Here is a 21442-nt window from a genome sequence, read left to right as displayed (position 1 = left end):
ATCGACCACCACCTCCTCCTACAATACTATATATCACACAGATCCCTCACAATCGACCACCACCTCCTCCTACAATCTATATATATATATATATATATCACTCAGATCCCTCACAATCGACCACCACCTCCTCCTACAATACTATATATATCACTCAGATCCCTCACAATCGACCACCACCTCCTCCTACAATACTATATATATCACTCAGATCACTCACAATCGACCACCACCTCCTCCTACAATCTATATATATTGTTACAGACGCGGTCGTGGATGTTAGTTTACCGAGCGGTTTGGTATGACCGCGTCTGCACAGTTTACCCGATTATACTCGAACGTTGGCCGAGTCGCGCTATGCTAAATCAATTAAGGAAAGGACACAACGGCTGGGTTAAATGACACGACACCAGGGGTACAGTTCTCAAGACCTCCGGAGGAGGTTATAATATTTCGGAACGTTGAGATTACAAGGACAAGAGGAACAGCATAGGAAGGTAGGCACTTAATCACGGTCTTATAGTAACCCCGACAGACCACAGATAAACAGGACAAGACTGACTCACACCGGGATTGATGGCAAGGATGGGCAGGTAGTCGGTGGACAGCACAAGGTGCACCTTGTGCTCAGGGACAGGATAGCGCGGCCCAAAAGATGCAGGGAGGTCTCTCAGCGCTCGGAGGTGGCGTCTGGTTCTCTTCACTTCAAGCTCGGGGCGCATCTGACGTCACGTCCGGTAAGTGGCTGCGTATATCCGGCGGGGAGTGACACGCCCTCGGCTCGTTAGCTCCGCCCCAGATGGAATCGGCCCGCCGCTTCTTATTGGGTGCTGGGGGTTACCAGGCTCCGCCCTTGATGAGGGGCCGACAGTCAGCCCCTTCGTGGTAACCCCGCCGGAGCACATGGGCAATGGCGGCTAACCAAGCCGGAGTGAGGACGCACACTCCCCGCGCGCTGTTGTTGTAGTTGTTGTTGTTGTTGTGGTTTCATGAGGAAGATGGGAGGAGGTATGGGGAGGTCCTAAACTCACTACTGGTGCCATACAATCACATTCTGGTGCAACGAAAAGTCAGAATTAATGGAAACGAGTCCTTAACTGACATAGACTAAGAATAACTAGCAAGATGTCCGAAAGTTGTCTACGTGAGATGCGGTGGACCTGGGCACGACATTTAATGGGGGAAAAAGGGGAAGGTCGGTTCTACAGAGTGTTGTTTACAGACAATGGGACTAGGGAATGGGGGATTGGGGATAGTTGGGGAGTATTGGGGAAATAGGGGAATATTTACAAGCGGATATGGAGGCCAAATCCCATATCCGCAACAATATATATCACTCAGATCCCTCACAATCGACCACCACCTCCTCCTACAATACTATATATATCACTCAGATCACTCACAATCGACCACCACCTCCTCCTACAATACTAAATATCACTCAGATCCCTCACAATCGACCACCACCTCCTCCTAAAATACTATATATATCACTCAGATCACTCACAATCGACCACCACCTCCTCCTACAATACTAAATATCACTCAGATCCCTCACAATCGACCACCACCTCCTCCTACAATACTATATATCACTCAGATCCCTTGGAATCGACCACCACCTCCTCCTACAATACTATATATCACTCAGATCCCTTGGAATCGACCACCACCCCCTCCTGCAATACTATATATATATATCACTCGGATGCCTCACAATCGACCACCACCTCCTCCTACAATACTATATATATCACTCAGATCCCTCACAATCGACCACCACCTCCTCCTACAATACTATATATCACTCAGAAGTCAGATCCCTTGGAATCGACCACCACCACCTCCTACAATACTATATATCACTCAGATCCCTTGGAATCGACCACCACCCCCTCCTGCAATACTAAATATCACTCAGATCCCTCGGAATCGACCACCACCTCCTCCTACAACACTAAATATCACTCAGATCCCTCACAATCGACCACCACCACCTCCTCCTGCAATACTAAATATCACTCAGATCCCTCACAATCGACCACCACCCCCTCCTACAATACTATATATATCACTCAGATCCCTCACAATCGACCACCACCTCCTCCTACAACACTAAATATCACTCAGATCCCTCACAATCGACCACCACCACCTCCTCCTGCAATACTAAATATCACTCAGATCCATCACAATCGACCACCACCACCTCCTCCTGCAATACTAAATATCACTCAGATCCCTCACAATCGACCACCACCTCCTCCTGCAATACTAAATATCACTCAGATCCCTCACAATCGACCACCACCCCCTCCTACAATACTGTATATATCACTCAGATCCCTCACAATCGACCACCACCCCCTCCGACAATACTAAATATCACTCAGATCCCGTGGAATCGACCACCACCCCCTCCTGCAATCTATATATATAAAACACAGTTTGTGTGTGTGTGTGTGTGTGTGTGTGTGTGTGTGTGTGTGTGTGTGTGTGTGTGTGTGTGTGTGTGTGTGTGTGTGTGTGTGTGTAATGTTACCGATAGACTCCGAAACGAAGAGGCTCACGTGCTTGATATTTGGCATAGACATGGCCATTGAGCCTGGGACGAACATGGCCGAGACCATATTTGACGAGATCCAGATTTTTTATTCATATTTACCTCAGCGCATTTCAGCGAAGTACCCGCTAATCTCAGCCGGTGCCAGAGCAGCTCGCTGATTCGATCAGAGCGATCACGTGATGTTCCATCCCGTCACACGTCACATGTTTGCACGTAATTCAGGGCGAAAAGCGATTGCGTTTTTTCACCTTTATGCGATCGTGTTTTGTGTCGATTTTGTGCGATATGAATTAAATTTTAATTCATATTTCGTGTTTACGAATTCGAATACGAAGGATTTCCCCTTTCCCCTTTCGATTTTGAATACGAATCGAATACGAGCTTGAGTCGAGAGGGCGAATGTACGGGTTGGGAAAGTACGGGTCTCCCTCCCCCTCCCCTTACCCCCTCCTCCTTGCCCCTCCACCCTCCCCCTCCCCCCCTCCCTCACCCTCCCCCTCTCCCTCACCCTCCCATCCCTCACCTTCCCCCCCTCCCCCCTCCCATCCCTCACCCTCCCCATCCCCCCTCTTCTCCCCTCTCCCCCTCCCCCTCTTCTCCCCTCCCCCGGCTCTTCTCCCCTCCCCCCCGTTCCCCTCCCCTCCCCTCCCCTACCCTACCCCCGGTCCCCTCCCCTCCCCCGCCCGGCAATGCCGGGTACTTCTGCTAGTAAATAATAAAATAAAACAAATGTAAAAAAATAATTTTATGGGATGTTCACATGAGCATACCTTAAATATTCCAGCTTTCTGCCAGGCAATTTCAGGAAGTGTAGAACCGAGCATGGCTGTGTGATCCATCCCAAGAGATGCCACTCCACACACGAGTGGTTTCCTGCAATGATAATAAAAAAGCACCGGAAATGAAGCCACAGCCACTGGCCATCCAAAAGTAATTGGATATTTAACAACTTGGAATTGCTCCATAGTGATAAGATCAACCTGAGCACGTTGGTACAATCGTATGCTCCTCCGATGCCAACCTCCATTATAGCCACGTCCACCTGGATAGGGAGCACAGCAAATTTTCCCCAATAATGGAAACATTGCAGAGATCATGGTAAATCATCAGTCTACATTCAATCCCCGATATCAGCAGTAGGATCAAAGTAGAGTTCCCCCAAACCGACAGACGGTGATGTCCCCACCCTCTTTCCATGACAAGTCGGTGGTGCCCCCACCACCTACACAATACGAAAACCAAACATGGATGACCTCCCCAACTTCTTTGGGTTTATCTCAGCTGCAAAGAGTGACCCATCATCTTCTTCAGAAAGGTCCGCTGAAGAGACTGAACCTCACCATGTGTACAGAAGGCAGATCCATTTGGAACCTGGGACTGACTCTTACGCGATCTTAGCGGGGAAAGGAAAGGCGAAACCATCAAATCCCCTTCACGTTATATTTGTGTCAAACCTCTCCATGTCAGTACCATCCCCCACATCTCCAACAAGCCTGCTTTCTTCCAAGCACAGCCCTTCTCCAGCATCCCTCCACTGCATGTCCCCCTTTCTGCATTCCCCAGCACCCCACCCTCTCCAATGTTCCCCCTTTCTGCATTCCCCCTCACCCCACCCTCTCCAATGTTCCCCCTAACCCCACCCTCTCCAATGTTCCCACTCATCCATCCTCTCCAATGTTCCCACTCATCCATCCTCTCCAATGTTCCCACTCATCCACCCTCTCCAATGTTCCCACTCATCCACCCTCTCCAATGTTCCCACTCATCCACCCTCTCCAATGTTCCCACTCATCCACCCTCTCCAATGTTCCCACTCATCCACCCTCTCCAATGTTCCCACTTATCCACCCTCTCCAATGTTCCCACTCATCCACCCTCTCCAATGTTCCCACTCATCCACCCTCTCCCATGTCCCCACTCATCCATCCTCTCCAATGTTTCCCCTAACCCCACCCTCTCCAATGTTCCCACTCATCCATCCTCTCCAATGTTCCCACTCATCCATCCTCTCCAATGTTCCCAATCTTCCACCCTCTCCAATGTTCCCACTCATCCACCCTCTCCAATGTTCCCACTCATCCACCCTCTCCAATGTTCCCACTCATCCATCCTCTCCAATGTTCCCACTCATCCACCCTCTCCAATGTTCCCACTCATCCATCCTCTCCCATGTCCCCACTCATCCATCCTCTCCAATGTTTCCCCTAACCCCATCCTCTCCAATGTTCCCACTCATCCATCCTCTCCAATGTTCCCACTCATCCATCCTCTCTAATGTTCCCACTCATCCATCCTCTCCAATGTTCCCACTCATCCACCCTCTCCCATGTCCCCACTCATCCATCCTCTCCAATGTTTCCCCTAACCCCACCCTCTCCAATGTTCCCACTCATCCATCCCCTCCAATGTTCCCACTCATCCATCCTCTCCAATGTTCCCACTCATCCACCCTCTCCAATGTTCCCACTCATCCATCCTCTCCAATGTTCCCGCTCATCCACCCTCTCCAATGTTCCCGCTCATCCACCCTCTCCAATGTTCCCGCTCATCCATCCTCTCCAATGTTCCCGCTCATCCACCCTCTCCAATGTTCCCGCTCATCCACCCTCTCCAATGTTCCCGCTCATCCACCCTCTCCAATGTTCCCGCTCATCCACCCTCTCCAATGTTCCCGCTCATCCACCCTCTCCAATGTTCCCACTCATCCACCCTCTCCAATGTTCCCACTCATCCACCCTCTCCAATGTTCCCACTCACCCCACTCTCTCCAATGTTCCCACTCACCCCACTCTCTCCAATGTTCCCACTCACCCCACTCTCTCCAATGTTCCCACTCACCCCACTCTCTCCAATGTTCCCACTCACCCCACTCTCTCCAATGTTCCCACTCACCCCACTCTCTCCAATGTTCCCACTCACCCCACTCTCTCCAATGTTCCCACTCGCCCCACTCTCTCCAATGTTCCCACTCGCCCCACTCTCTCCAAGGTTCCCACTCGCCCCACTCTCTCCAAGGTTCCCCCCCTCGCCCCACCCTCTCCAAGGTTCCCCCCTCGCCCCACCCTCTCCAAGGTTCCCCCCTCGCCCCACCCTCTCCAAGGTCCCCACCCTCACCCCACCCTCTCCAAGGTCCCCCCCCTCACCCCACCCTCTCCAAGGTTCCCCCCCTCGCCCCACCCTCTCCAAGGTTCCCCCCCTCGCCCCACCCTCTCCAAGGTTCCCCCCCTCGCCCGACCCTCTCCAAGGTTCCCCCCCCCTCGCCCCACCCTCTCCAAGGTTCCCCCCCTCACCCCATCCTCTCCAAGGTTCCCCCCTCGCCCCACCCTCTCCAAGGTCCCCACCCTCACCCCACCCTCTCCAAGGTCCCCACCCTCACCCCACCCTCTCCAAGGTTCCCCCCCTCGCCCCACCCTCTCCAAGGTTCCCCCCTCGCCCCATCCTCTCCAAGGTTCCCCCCCTCGCCCCATCCTCTCCAAGGTTCCCCCCTCGTCCCACCCTCTCCAAGGTTCCCCCCTCGCCCCACCCTCTCCAAGGTCCCCACCCTCACCCCATCCTCTAAGGTTCCCCCCCTCGCCCCACCCTCTCCAAGGTTCCCCTCCTCGCCCCATCCTCTCCAAGGTTCCCCCCTCGTCCCACCCTCTCCAAGGTTCCCCCCTCGCCCCACCCTCTCCAGGGTCCCCACCCTCACCAAGGTCCCCACCCTCACCCCACCCTCTCCAAGGTTCCCCCCCTCACCCCATCCTCTCCAAGGTTCCCCCCCTCTCGAAGGTTCCCCCCCTCGCCCCACCCTCTCCAAGGTTCCCCCTCGCCTTACCTACCTCTCTCCCAATGGCAAATCTTCGTTTCTGGATGTGGTGATGACCCACTTCCCCACCCATGTATCTTGCTTGTCCTCTGCCCCAATTGGCTCATTTGATCATGTGCTTGTGAAGGTCAACATCTCTCTGGCCATTCTCAGAGAACAGCCCCAGCGCCAGCAAATCTGGCAACTGAAGAGCTGGCAGTTCACTCGAGCAAACTGGCAGGGACTGCCATCATACTCCAGGACTGGTCTCCTATATCTACTGCCCCCGATATTAATTCAACCTGGGAATTCTACCACAGAAACCTTCTCTCTCATGCACAGATTCATCCCATCTTGTCTTCAGTTAGCTTACCCATCCTCTCACTCCTGGTACATTGAATGCTGTGGTGAGGCAGTTGCTTTAAAACAACTTGCATTCTCCTCCTGGAAGGCAAATCTGACCGAAGGCAATCTCAGATCATTCCACAAAGCTCTCAACAAATGTGCCTACACTCAGGAGAGCCAGAAAACAACATCTGTCCAACCTCAAGAATGAGCTTTCAAACTCCGCTCGTTAGAAAGCTGAATGGCTCAATTATACGTTTGCTTCCGTATCTTGTGTCCCAACTCCTCACTCTCGGTATCCACTTACCTGCGTATCAAACTGCTCCTAGATTCTGCCTTTTGCACCTGAGAAAGTGGAGAATGTTCTTTCAATCCTCGACTCTCACTCAGCTATTGAACCGGACGGCATCAGCTCACGTGTCCTGCTCTGTTGCGCTTTTCCATCCTCTTTCTGACCTTTTCACCCTGTCAATGTGAATGCTTGGAAATCCACCAACATCACGACACAGCAACCATCACAGCAACCATCAAAAAGGAGCAAAAACTGATCTCTTCAACTACAGACTAATCAGCTTACTTCCAATCATCAAAAAGGTCATGGAATCAATCATCGCAGTCGATAGAAAATCCTTGTGGTCTACCGGTATTTCATGGCACTCCTCAGGAGAAAGTGCTGGATCACTCACAGTGCATTGTGTGCACGAGCTGGATACGGCCACTGGTATTATATGGGTGAGCGAGTTAAGATTTGTCTGTTACTTGTCGGTATTTGGAGGGCTTTTAAAGGGAAAAGATTATTTGAAGAGTCTTGGCAGGTATGATCACTACTGGTCATTCACGGATAGAATGATCAATTTCTGATCATTATAATCAGTGATATGCAGATTGAGAATTAGTGATTGGATAACTATTGACCAATCATGAATACTGAAACAAAGAGAAATAAAGGTTGTGTACATGGGTTGTTGATGTCAACATGGTTCGGTGACATCCAAGTTACCGTCTAGTTTTTCCACAAGACTTGTTACTCCCGCCAGGGAGTAATGCATTCGATCGTGTCCGTCCGTGTGTGCGAGTGTGTGTTCGTATGTTCATGAACAAGATATCTGGAAAAGTTCTGAACGGATTTGGATGAAAGTTGGTGGGATGATTGCCCTTGGGAAGAATTGATTAGTTTTTGGTGAAGCTCAGGATATTATTCCGGATCCAGGAATTTTTTGAAGGATTTATTACCATTGGAAGATAGGGCTCATTTTTTTATTAATATTATCTTCTTCTATATATTGTTATGGTTTTTAGAACCTTCACTCGTAAATTTTAGTAAATGTTTCCCTTATAAATGTTCCCCTGTAAATATCCCCATCAATTGGCTTGTTAAAGATCACACCCTAGTTAGTCCATGTACAACACGTAGCGAACCATAGGACCTCTCCATAGTTATTTCATTATTATGTGTTTCAGTTAAGGATCTGTTCCCAATAGCTGAATCTGCGTTGCATTAATCAAATAAGATAGGCCCCAGTACTTCGTTTCCCAGCAGCGTTCGCTGCTCCTAGCCTTGATTCGGTTGTTGGCCCCAAACCGCCATTAGCCACGCGGTCAAGCCGAGGAAGAAGGGGGCGGAGCCGCCAGAACAAGGTGTGGCACGTCGACTCGTCATCGGAGGTGGAGTCAGCAAGCCCTTACCGACCAACCAGGGCTGACGAAATATCATCATGGGCGTGGCTCTATGAAGCGCGCATCGATCTGGAAGCACGTAATATAAGCGCCAGCGCGAAGCCTTTTTACGGAGATGAACAAGAATCGACTTGGGTTGGAGATGGCGCGTGGTGAGGTCTGGCTGAGAGAGACGAAGCTGCGCGGAGCTCTTTGACAAGCTGCTTCGAAAAGCCCTACCGCGAGAACGAATACGTGAAGCTGCCGCTGGCTGTTCGCTTCCAGCACGGAGCGGACCTCCGTGCTGTGCCTCTGCCCGAACCTTCCAGCCCTGCTGTCCCACCTGGACCTTCTCCTTCGTCCAGTCATTCCTGCCTGCCATTCCCTTTCGTGTAAGTCTGTTTGTCTGTCCTGGGCGTTGGTAATATAAGACTGTTTAAGGCTGCCCTGTGTATCTTCTTCTTCTTCTTCTGTATATTACTTTCGTTTCTTCTTCTTTGGTTTTGTACATAATTAATAAATGTCTGTTATTTCTTACCCTCTTGGTTTCATTCTCCCCCAATCACTTTCGTCCTGTCTCCAATTGAGTACCTGTGGCACGATTTGGCCAATGCTCGGAATTGGGTTAGTCAATTGCTAACGGCTCGAATCGCGGATTGCTAAACCGCTCGGCAAATACCATCTTCTCCGTGGTTCGAGCGGTACTTGTCTCCCTGTTTTGCGGAGGGATTGGTAAAAGTATTCGGGAGAACACCTTGACCAATAACCCTGACCAATTTCACCCCGCAAAAGAGCGCGAAAGTACCAGGACAAGAGACGGCCAGCTTAACAGGCCAAGGGGATTAACCCCCCCCCCCCCCTTTGCTAGGGGGAGTGCCGTCTTTGAGATCCGTAACAATATTCTTCTATATATTCTATATACAGTCACGTGAAAAAGTAAGTACACCCCATGTAAAGTTTTGACTTTTTCAACATATTTCAACATACAGCTATTTGATCTTCATTTCAACAATATTGATAGATAAAGGTGATATAATATAACAAATATCATGAAACATTTACATTTTGTAGTCCATTGTATAATTTAAATAAACACAAATGCAAATTTCGCATGTGGAAAAAGTAAGTACACCCTTGGCTCTAATAGGTGGTATTGCCCCCTTTGGCAGAAACAACCTAAAGAAGGCGTTTCTTATAACTGTCTACCAGTCTCTGACATCGTCTGGGAGAAATTTTTGCCCACTCCTCCATGCAGAATTCTTTCAGCTGTGCGATGTTTGAGGGGTTTCTTGCATGCACAGCTCGTTTCAAATCCCCCCACAACATCTCGATGGGATTTAGATCCGGGCTTTGACTTGGCCATTCCAGAACCCTCCATTTCTTTCTTTTCCACCATTCCTTGGTGGATTTACTGGTATGTTTAGGGTCATTGTCATGTTGCAAGGTCCACCTTCGATTGAGCTTCAACTTTCCGACAGATGGCCTCACATTATCCTCAAGCACCCTCTGGTACAATGAAGAATTCATCGTGGATTCTATGATGGTGAGCTGCCCAGACCCTGATGCAGCAAAGCTGCCCCAAACCATAATATTTCCACCACCGTGCCTTACAGTTGGTATCAGGTTCTGGTGGCCAAATGCTGTCTTTGGTTTTCGCCAAACATGTCTTCTGGTACTGTGGCCAAATAGCTCTACGTTTGACTCATCTGTCCAGAGCACATTGTTCCAGAAGTGCTCATCTTTGCCTAGGTGTTCATTGGCAAACTTTAGTCTTGCCCTGATGTTCTTTCTGGACAGCAAAGGTTTCCTCCTGGCACACCTCCCATGTAGATCAAATTTGTGCAGCCTCTTTCTAATGGTAGACTCGTGCACTTTGACATCAACAGGGGCAAGAGCTACCTGTAGGTCCCGTGATGACATTCTGGGGTTCTTAGAGACCTCTTTCAGCATCTTGCGGTCTGCTCTCGGGCTGAACTTGTTGGGGCGGCCTGGCCTGAACAAGTTGGCAGTTGTTTGGAATCTTCTCCACTTGTAGATGATCTTCCGGACAGTCGAATGATTGATTTCAAATTGTTTGGAGATCTTTTTAAATCCCTTCCCAGACTCGTAGGCATTTATAACCTTCTTTCTGAAGGCTTCAGAGAGCTCTTTTGATCTCGGCATGGTGACGCCGCACACTTCAACAACATAGAGCAAACCAAACGAAATGTCTGAGGTTTAAATAAGACAGGTTCCTGCAGAATCCTCTCTAACGATATTCTAATCATTTTCACCTGAGCTGGTGCACCTGATTCTAATTTTAGGTATTTAAAGTAGTGATAAATGTAGGGGTGTACTTACTTTTTCCACATGCGAAATTTGCATTTATGTTTATTAAAATTATACAATGTACTACAAAATGTAAATGTTTCATGATATTTGTTATATTATATCACCTTTTTTTTTTTTTAATCTATCAATATTGTTGAAATGAAGATCAAATAGCTGTATGTTGAAATATGTTGAAAAAGTCAAAACTTTACATGGGGTGTACTTACTTTTTCACATGACTGTATGTATGCTTCTATATATATATATATATATATATATATATATATATATATATATATATATATATATATATATATACAGTATATATATATATAAGAAAGTTGTTGTTTGTTTGTTTGTTTGTTTGCGCATTCTCTGACAGTTAGGGCCTACTTTATTTTTCATTGATTGTTTTGGGGAGAAGGGATGTTAAACAAAACGTACTATTCCAACTTGACCCACGGTGGGAGTATGCGCTCTACTGAGTGGCCTTCTCGTTTAACATTTAATAATTTACCAAAAAAAGGAAAAGTAACAGAGCAATGCCCAGGAAAGAATCGTGACAATTTGCCGATAAACCAGATAGATAGGTTATTGGTTTAATTTACTAATCATGAATTATGAAACGACAATCGTACAATAAGTGAAATTGAACATGAGAAAGAGGAAAAAGGGGTAGCACGTGGCCGATTCGACCATGTGAAATTTGTCAATTTACTGACATCCAAAGGCAACAACCTTCAGTGATGTAATTTATTTTACTTTCAGGGTGAAAGAGGTTTTTGGGGCTCAGATTTTATGAGTAAAACTGTGGATTGTGAGGAGGAAGTTCAATGTCCCATTTAAGTGAAATAAATTCGATAATCACGACCTACGATTTCCAATCGATCCATTAAATGTTCGATTGTCTCAACAATTTTGATCTATTAACACCTTCAAAAACAACATCTATATAATCTATATATACTCACGATATAATCAAAATCAACATGTGACCTGCTGTAGTCAATCGAAAAACGAAATCACAAATGTTGTCACATGATCAAAGTTGCCTTTACATAAAAAATAAAGAGTAAAACAATGGTATTACCAAATAAGTGCCAATAGACAAGTCTAAAATAGGAGAGAACACAATTATTTTCATATTTTTGTGGAAAATACATACCTTCTCCTCCAAGAAAATATAAAATGCCATGAGGGTGAGGAAGTGGAAGTAGCCGAGGTGACGATCACGTGCCTGGATAAAGAAAACAAGCTTACAGGATGTGGCAACACCATCCTCCCAAAAATCAACTCGATATAATCAAGCCTTGTCGTTACATGTCCACGAGTGGTGTGACCGACATCATTTGGTTCTTAATGTCAATAAGGCAAAGGAGATTATTGGTTTTTGCCGCTTGGCAGGAAAGCATGATCCATGATCATACTATAGAACAAGTTTCTGAATACAAGAATTTGAGCATAGTACTCGATGCCAAATTGAAAGGGAAAAGGGGTTCTAAAGTGCTGGACGTGAAAGCAAACCAAATAATGAACTAAGGAAATTAAAAGAATTTCATGTTGACAATGGTATACCAGTTCTTTTCTTTTTTAATCGGTCTCTGATCGAAAATATTCTCACTTTGTTTGATTTGTACTTTTGGTAATTTGCCAAAAGAAAATATAAAGAAACTGGAAAAACCCAGGAAGATTGAAAAATGAGCAATTCTGACAAACATCCCCTCAATTTGTACTTTGTATGAGAAAAATGTTGTACTGAAAGTTCACAAGATGATGCAAAAGCCATCACATCCACTCCGTAATTATCTCCGCCACCAAGGGTGGATGGAGACCGTTATGTTGTCAGTCCTGTCTGTGAACAGGATATCTCAAAAGGTTGTGGACCGATACAGACGAAATTTGGTCCACATGTTGGGTGTGTGATAAGGAATAAAAGCTTAAATCTTGGTGAAGTTCTGGATCCGATAAAAAATTTTTAAGTGATTCTTCGCCATTGAGATAGGGGCCAAAAACAATATATAGCAAAATACCTCAAAGCTATGGACTGATTCGGACAAAAATTGGTGGACAGTTTGGGTGTCTCACAAGGACAAATTGATTCAATTTTGGTGAAGATCCGGATAAAATATATATTTTTAATTTCTACCTCTGCCACGGATGGTTGACAGATGCGCTTTCACTCTATCTGTCTAACTGTCTGAGTAGGATATCTCAAAAGGTTATGGATGGATTCAGACGAAACTCAATGGACAGGATGGGTGTGACAAGGATGACTTGATTCGATTTTGGTGAAGATCCAGATATATATATTTTTTTTTTTCAGTGATTCTTCACCATGGAGAGGACCAAAAACAATATATAGCACGATATCTCAAAAAGTTGTGGACAGATTATGACAAAACTTGGTGGATGAATTGGGCAGGTGGCATAAACAAGCCGATTATATTTTGGTTCAGGTCCGGATACAGATCCGGCCTATCAGTGGGATCCAAAACGTAAACTGTTCAGCCTGGTGGAGGTATATGCTCCACAGAGTGCGTTGTAGTTGTTTTAGTATCAATCATTCAGAAATTCACACATTCATGCTCCACTTCCACCACCTCTCCCACCCACACCCACCCCAATGCTGTCGTTTTAGATGCAATCCAGATGTTCAATGATAATGCAAGAAGGGTTTGATAGAATGTGTACTCTTGTAGATATGTAACTTGGGTTGTGATCCCTTTCCATCATAATTCCTAATATTCATTGTTATTGAATAGCCAGTGGATGTCAAGTTTGTTCATTTTAAAACATGGACAATCGATTATCTTGAGTATTTCTTGAATATCTACAGGATGCATTCTGAGTGTCAATTTTGTGTAAAATGCCTCTTTAAGTCTGAGATTTACATAAACCGCAAAACGTTTCACCCACGAAACGCTTCCATTATTGATGCAAGCACTGGCATGGCAAAGATCATGCACCACACAAAAATTACTGGTTTGTTTGTCCCAACGGAATCCCAGATGTGAGGAACCCAAGTTAAATATACCCATATACTATTTGAATGTGGCTTTTGTCTCAAATGATGTAAAAGTATAGTGATGTCTCGTATTCTGTTTCTTCTGCACGTGATTTCGATACGAGCTCAGTCACGAGCCCTATTTTGTTGACAGGGTCTAAGGCTCGTTGAAGAGCAGTCACACACAAATCCCACCCACACTTGCAGACAACACAGGACTGAACTGGAGATACACGGCCTTGCTGGATTAAACGTCCTGATGCACTCTGGGCTTTTGGGTGCCCGGTGTCTTATGGGTCCTCAGGGACTTTTTTGGTACTTTGGATCCTCGGGTACTTTTGGGTCTACTGGGTCATTTGGGTCCTCTCCATCAAGGCCCTACAGGAATTTTTGGGGATGGTAAATTTCTACCACCGGTTCGTGCCTCGCGCCGCCCAACTCATGTGCCCCCAGTACGAAGCCCTCCGGGGCAAGCCGGCCAAGCACGTCGTCGCCTGGACCACAGAGATGGATGCGGCATTCACGGGCGCTAAGCTGGCCCTCGCCAACGCGACCATGCTGGCGCACCCGGCGCTCGACGCACCCATCGCCCTCACCACGGACGCTTCCGACTACGCGGTGGGCGCCGTGCATGAACAGTGGGTGAACGGAGCTTGGCAACCGCTGGCCTTCTTCAGCCGGCAGCTTCGCCCTAACGAGCGCAAGTATAGCGCTTCGACCGCGAGCTCCTTGGCCTTTACCTGGCTGTTCTCCACTTCCGCCATCTTTTGGAGGGCCGCCCGTTCACGGCGTTTGTGGACCACAAACCCCTGGTCTTCGCCATGGCCAAGGTTATGGAGCCGTGGTCGGCCCACCAGCAGCGCCACCTCTCCGCCGTGTCTGAATTTACGACGGACATCCGGCACGTCGCGGGCAAGGACAACGCTGTGGCCGATTGCCTCTCCCGGTTCGGCGCGACCGCCGTCCACCTGGGTGTGGACTTCGCCCGCATGGCGGCTGACCAGACCGCCGACCCCACAGTGCAAGCCCTCCGGACAGCGGACACAGGCCTGCGGTTGGCCGACGTCCCCTTCGAGGACACAGGCACAGTTCTCCTGTGCGACGTCTCCCTGGGCCAACCTCGCCCCATCGTGCCCACCAGATGGCGGCGGCACATTTTTGACGCCCTCCACGGCCTTTCCCACCCGGGCCGGAAAGCATCACAGAAGCTCGTGGCAGCGAAATTCGTCTGGCACGGGCTCCGTAAAGATGTCCGTGACTGGGCCAATGCCTGTGTCGCCTGCCAGCGCGCGAAGGTCCACCGATACACCCAGGCCCCGTTGGCACCATTCGACGTGCCCGCGCGGCACTTCGACCACGTCAATGTGGACCTGGTGGGACCCCTTCCCTCCTCGCGGGGCTTCACCCACCTCCTCACAATGGTGGACAGGACAACCAGGTGGCCGGAGGCCGTCCCGCTGGCATCAACAACATCCGCCGACGTGGCGCAGGCCTTCAGTGGCACCTGGATTGCCCGTTTCGGCGCCCCCTCGGACATCTCCTCCGATAGAGGCCCGCAATTCACCTCCGAGCTTTGAGGCGCGGTCACCCAGGCCTTGGGGGTCAAGCTTCACCGCACCACGGCCTACCACCCCAAAGCCAACGGCTTGTGCGAGCGGTTCCACCGCTCGATGAAGGCCGCTCTCAGGGCCAGCCTCCAGGACGGTGGTTGGGCCGACAGGCTCCCGTGGGTCCTATTGGGCCTCCGAACGGCCCCGAAAGAGGACCTCCAGGCTTCCACCGCCGAGCTGGTCTACGGCCAGCCACTGCGCGTGCCGGGCGAATTCATCCCTGACGCCACCGGCCCCTGGTCCACGGCTCGCCAACGCTCGGTCCTCCAGGAGGCCGCCAGGAGATTTGCCCACGTCCCACCACGGCCCCCCCCCAACCCCACGTCCCCCCAGCATTTCGCACTGTGGAGTACGTTTTTATCCGGCACGACACACACCGGGAACCGCACCGGCCGCCGTACGATGGACCTTTCCGGGTCCTGAAGAGGGACGACAAGTCGTTCACCATCGACATCGGCAGCAAGGCGGACCGCATCTCCATGGACCGCCTCAAGCCGGCCCATTTGGACCTCGACCAACCTCCACGGTTGGCCCTTCCTCCACGTCGGGGCCGTCGCCCGACCATCCACCACCCCCACACGAATCGTCAGGGGTCGTTGCGGCCGGGTCATCAAGACCCCCCTCAAACTGACTCTCCCGGTGCATGTTAATTCTGGGGGGGCGCGTGCAGCGGTTACCGGTAGCATGACACAATTACCCTGCACCGGCCGATGACGCAACCGGCGAGCGGTCACGTGTCCGGACTCGCCCGGGCGTGTTGAGACTTGCCTTTACCGAGCGAACGCTTGCCTTGCATACCACGCCCCGTTGAGAGGCGTGGCTTATCTATTTGCATACCACGCCCCGCCTGAGGCGTGGCTTTTGTGTGTTGAGTTTCTGATATATATTGCCGCCCGTTCGATGGGCTGATTCAGTGCTTTGGAGTTCGTTTGAGTGAGGTGGGAATAAATAGCTCAGAGAAACCTAATTCCTGGCGTCGTCCATTTTGTCCGATTTTATCGTGCGAGCACAGCTCCCACAACAGCATGAAATGTCCTAACAAAGTACCGAGACTTCAAGAGCAGAGCACTTCACTACGAAAATTATTTGAGTTTATCACAAATGATATACAAAGCCAAAAAATACCCCCCCCCCCCCCCCCCCCCAGGTTATTGCGGCAATCATGACAGATGGGCCTGTTGCACATGAAAGATTTGAATGAATGTGTCGCAATAACAATGTGCGAGACAGCACAGGCCTGTGTAACCTGAGACAGTACACACAGGTGGGTGAGTTTGCTTTCTTGAGGGTTTTACTGCACTATTGTTGGTGGTATAAATCAAACTTTATTTGGTAGAGAATCTACAAAACAAGAAGTGATGCAAAGCTAAGTTTTTCCCTTTGACGATTTTTCATACTTTTTTTTTTAAGTTCAAGGTTGATTTATTTATCAAGTATTCATAGGTGACAACATACCATAACATTTGAAGGTGATTATTGTATGCATGCCTGAAACAAATAAATAAGGTTGTGTTCCAAGCGTGTAGAGCACGTCGGTGCTGGGGGTGCTCAGCTGTGCAGCTGATGCAGTGCCCCTGTGGGTTAGAGCAGGTAGTCGTAATTTGTTCAGGGTGCCGGCGATAACACACCTACTGTTTGGGAAGGAAGTGGAATCTTTAACGTCCACCTACTAATGCCAGCAGACAGGACACTCAGCTTAACGCCCACTTTGTGATGCAACGCCCTACCTGCTAAACACCATTCAGGCAGTTTATAGTCAGGTCGGGAATCAAACCCAGACCTGACGGTCGGACATCCTGTCAGACAATAAATAAGCAAGGCTACTTAAATATTGGTATCTTCTCTGAAAGTACACCTCATTGAAGAAATTTGATAAGCATCCCATCAAAGTTTCCATCATGAGTAAAGCAGTTTATTAATGCATCAAGTTCGTTGTCCAAGGCAGCATGAGATCCTTCCCCCATCAAATAGGGGAAGACCAAAGACCAAAGATACTCTGATCGTATTCGCCCCAATCGTAAATGGCATGCCAACAACTAACTGCAGGTCACCATGACGTTATAGGCCAAGAATATTTGCATGCTATGTCATGGGACCAAAGAGAGAATGGCAAGTCAACACCAGTGGGGTTCACCACGCACACGCATATACAGCACGAGGATACATACACACCTCAGTACCTGAAGCAGGTCTCGTGTGTGATGGAAATACTGCACGAAGCGTTGTCGCGGCAATGGGTCCCCATCAAGCCTGATCCGCTCGGTGACGGAGATGAGATGAGGGGAGCTGGACACAAGATGGAGACACATTTTTGCTGATGCTACCGCGTTGTGATGTGCTGGCACAATCAATGCCGTTACCTTCCCACCACCTTTAAGTCCTGGATTGAGGCCAACATTTAAAGTCAATAATTCGTCGTCAATGAGAGGAGTTTGGTCGACGTAACATTGGAAAAATTCGTCAGGGTCTGTCAGTCAGGAAAAAGAACAAAATGAAAATGTTGGGGAGGAAGTTGAGAGTTTATTTTCTATTTCTTTTTTCCAAACTAGCTTCAGTTGGGAGGTTGAAGGGGGAAAAAAGTAAAGATTGTGGAGACTCGAGGAAGCAGCTGGTTAGCAACAGCTCAACAATATGTGAAATGCACATCTGGCAATACCGACCTATACAAGCCGGTACGAAAACCATGATGACGAAGCATCGACTCCACAAATGCACAGGTGGAACCCTACAAGGACAAAGAGAGCAATATTAATGAGGGTTTATTGACAGACAGCAACTTCCGTTTGGCCAAAACCAAGTTCACTTGCAGCCAGCGGCGGCCTTCATCAACTTTGGAATTGCAGAAAATACAAGGAAAACTCGATACAGGAGAAAACCATTTGGCCCATACATTGGAGGACATACATCCAGCTTTTCCAAAAGTAAAAAGGTAAAGATCGACTGCAGGTCACTCTCATTCTACAATTAACCTCAGGCAAGCATTTGTCTTTGGTACTGTCCCTCAATGCCACACTATAGCATAGGATGTTTAACACCTACTAACTAAATGAACATAGGACAGGAAGCTTTGAAGTTACTATCCAACAAAACCAAAGAACATCGAGATGTGGTGCCCTCCCAGGATACAGCATCAGAATGGTAGTTTACACTTGAGGAGAAGTGAATTCTTGCAGAACGTTTTCTGTAAGACCAACTTGGCTGCACCTGGATGGGTTTGAGGGCTGAGGAGTAGCGGCTGAAACCCGAAACCAATTCAGGTTCCTCCTGAGTCCTGATGACTCCATCTTTGCTTGTTCGGGTGGCATGGACAGTTTTAACGATAAATGGAGCAAGTGCATTGAAGTCCAGGGACAGGGACACTATTTTGAAAAATAAATACATGTTGGAATGTATTGAACAATTGCACTTCATTCCGAGCGTATTTGTAACCCTCCTCCCCCTTCACCCCATTTTGTGCACAACATATGGGTGTTAATGTCAAGATCCAGCATTAAGGATTTGCATTCCAAACTTGTCTCTGGAGAATTACCAGGTTACTCTCGAACTGTTGATGAAACCCAGCCAGATTGGCAATGAAATTCAGGGGAGGGGCCAACTGCCCGCTCCACCTGGTCAGGTCGAGACGGCCAGTGTGGCCTACACAAGATGCCAGTCAGCACTTTGTGGGTGGCTCTCAAGTCTATGTCCACAGGGTAACTTGAGGCTTTGTTTTTCTCTCAGCGGTCCGTCGTTTGTGCTCCAATAACTTTCATTCTCTGCTTTTCCCAGTCTTTTCACCCCATAGCCTACTTCCTTGTTTAAAATCTCAACTCAAAAAAAAAAAAAGACGAAGATTTCATTCTCTGTTCTTATTCGTTGTTCTCATTCGTTTATTCGTTCTTCGACCACGTGTTTCTCCCCCATTTCCCCAGTTTTCACTGTTATTAACTTTAAAATGTTTACACTTTCCTCTCAAGTTCTGTATTCCGTCGTATATTATAACACCTTTTTCTTCTTCTTTAAAAGGCTGCTTTCGACTTGCTCACCAAATCTATTCATCCCAAAAAAAAATTCCATCTATTACAGTGCCTCTTTCATACATTCCCTAAACTCTCCTGCACTCCATCCTCCCCCCAGCATCCTGAAACGTATTTTTGACTCGAAGGTCACAAGAAACTCATTTTGCAATAAATGTTCGTTTCCCATTAATCGTACACTTTCTAAAATCCAATCTCACCCCTCCCCTCCAAATCTTCCCCATAACCCCTCCCCTCCAAATCTTCCCCATCATCCCTCCCCTCCAAATCTTCCCCATCACCCATCCCTTTCAAATCTTCCCCCTTGCCCCTTCCCTCCTAAACTCCCCCCACACCCCTCCCCTCCAAGACTCCCCCTCACCCCTCCCCGCTAGACTCCCCCCTCACCCCTCCCCTCCAAATCTCCCCCATATCCCATCCCTTTCAAATCCATCCCCTTGTCCCTTCCCTCCTAAACTCCCTCCTCACCCCTCCCCTTCAAATCTCCCCACCCTCATTTCTTCTCAATTTCCCCCCTCTCACTCCCCCTCCTCAAAGCGTCCTCCCTGCTTCTTCCCCCTTCCAACTCTCACCTCCATCTCCCCCAACCTTCTGCCTCGCTCTTCCCCCTCCTCAAATAACACCTCATTGTGCCTCACCCAATCACCATCAAACCTTTTGTCCGCCCCATCCTTCCCTTTCTCCGAGCTATTCTGAAATCTCTGACACACCTTCAACAGCTCTCCCTACCTCTTCCACCTCTTCCACATGTTACCCTACCCCTCCTCCCCCCTGTTCTGTATCCGATGCTCCCCCTTCCTCTTCATTAACGGTATGGACCTCAAACATCCGGGGCCTTCGTTCAAACTTAACTGATCTCTCCATACAGGTTGCTTCTGACAAACCAGACGTGATCTGCTTAACAGAAACTTTCCTCCTTCATGATGTCTCTGATTCCTTAGTATCTCTCCCGGGTTACTCCCTCCTCCGGTATGATAGACCTGAGCCTCGTCCTGGAGGTGGGGTTGCTTTCTTTATCAAAAACTCTCTTCCTCACTCGCCCTGCACTGCACTCTCTCCACCTCACCCCCAGGAATACCTCTGGCTGCGGCTTCCCCTTCGCTCCCACCTCTTGTTCATATGTGTGTTGTACCGTCCACCAAACAGTGATGACTCCATATACATCTCGCTGTCTGATAATATGGACCTACTTCTATCTACTCATCCCAACTCTCTCTTCCTCATATGTGGTGATTTCAATTGTCACCATGCCAGTTGGCTAGGTGTGGGTACCTCTCTCACCAGCCATGGCTCCTCAGCAAAGGACTTCTGCGACTCACTGGGACTGACACAATCTGTCAATTTCCTGACCCGGATCTCAGTCAACGGAGCATCTTCTCTTCTGGACTTGGTTATGACTAACTTCCCTGAAAATGTCTGCTGCTCTTCTTCTGCTCCAATCGGCTCATCTGATCATGTGCTTGTTGAAGTGGACATCTCTCTGACCATTCTCAGGGAGCCTGCTCAGCGTCAGCGAGTCTGGCATTTCACTCAGGCCAACTGGCATGGTCTCCAAGCAGCCATCAATCATCTGGACTGGTCTCCCATCTCTACCACCTCTGACATCAACTCATCCTGGGAATTCTTCCAAAGTAAATTGCTCTCCCTCATCCACAGATTTATCCCATCTCGTCTTCAGTTGTCACACCCTTCCTCCCGTCCATGGTACACGGAATCTTGTGGTGAGGCTGTTGCCCAGAAACAACTTGCCTTCGTCTCCTGGAAAGCAAATCCAACGGAAGGAAATCTCATTTCCTTTCACAAAGCCCGAAACAAGTGTGTGTCCACCCTCAGGAGAGCCAGGAAACAATATCTCTCCGTTCTCAAGACCGAACTCTCTTATCTGTCTCCCTCTTCCAAATCCTGGTGGCGTCTGGTCAAATCTGTTTCTGGTGTTTGTTCCCCCTCCATCCCCTCCCTTACCTCAAATGGCTACACAGCTGACTCCGCACGTGAAAAAGCTGAATGCCTCAACTCTGTGTTTGCCTCCAAATCTTGTGTCCCAAACCCATCCCTCTCTGTACCCACCGTAGCCAGTCGTACCCAGCTGCTCCTGGACTCCGTGTCCTTTCCTCCTGACAAGGTGGAAAAGTTTCTGTCAACCCTCGACTC

General features: G+C 48.6%; 1 protein-coding gene across 3 annotated transcripts in view; it reads right to left on the bottom strand.

The window, feature by feature from the left end:
* LOC137430145 (folylpolyglutamate synthase, mitochondrial) overlaps window positions 1–21442 on the bottom strand; it is a 56917-nt gene that overhangs the window by 13160 nt on the left and 22315 nt on the right. For all 3 annotated transcript variants that reach the window (XM_078780322.1, XM_078780324.1, XM_078780323.1), the window contains exons 5-9: window positions 17936–18000; window positions 17456–17561; window positions 11827–11898; window positions 3547–3608; window positions 3337–3439 (exon numbers count right to left, since the gene is read on the bottom strand). In XM_078780322.1, the coding sequence (XP_078636448.1) occupies window positions 3337–3439; window positions 3547–3608; window positions 11827–11898; window positions 17456–17561; window positions 17936–18000 (408 nt within the window). The remainder of the gene's footprint in view (window positions 1–3336; window positions 3440–3546; window positions 3609–11826; window positions 11899–17455; window positions 17562–17935; window positions 18001–21442) is intronic.

Source organism: Myxine glutinosa, chromosome 6, assembly GCF_964187855.1.
Source record: "Myxine glutinosa chromosome 6, kmMyxGlut1.1, whole genome shotgun sequence".
Lineage (NCBI taxonomy): Eukaryota > Metazoa > Chordata > Myxini > Myxiniformes > Myxinidae > Myxine > Myxine glutinosa.
Note: the sequence above shows the minus strand (reverse complement) of the source record. Positions and strands in the feature narration are given on the sequence as shown.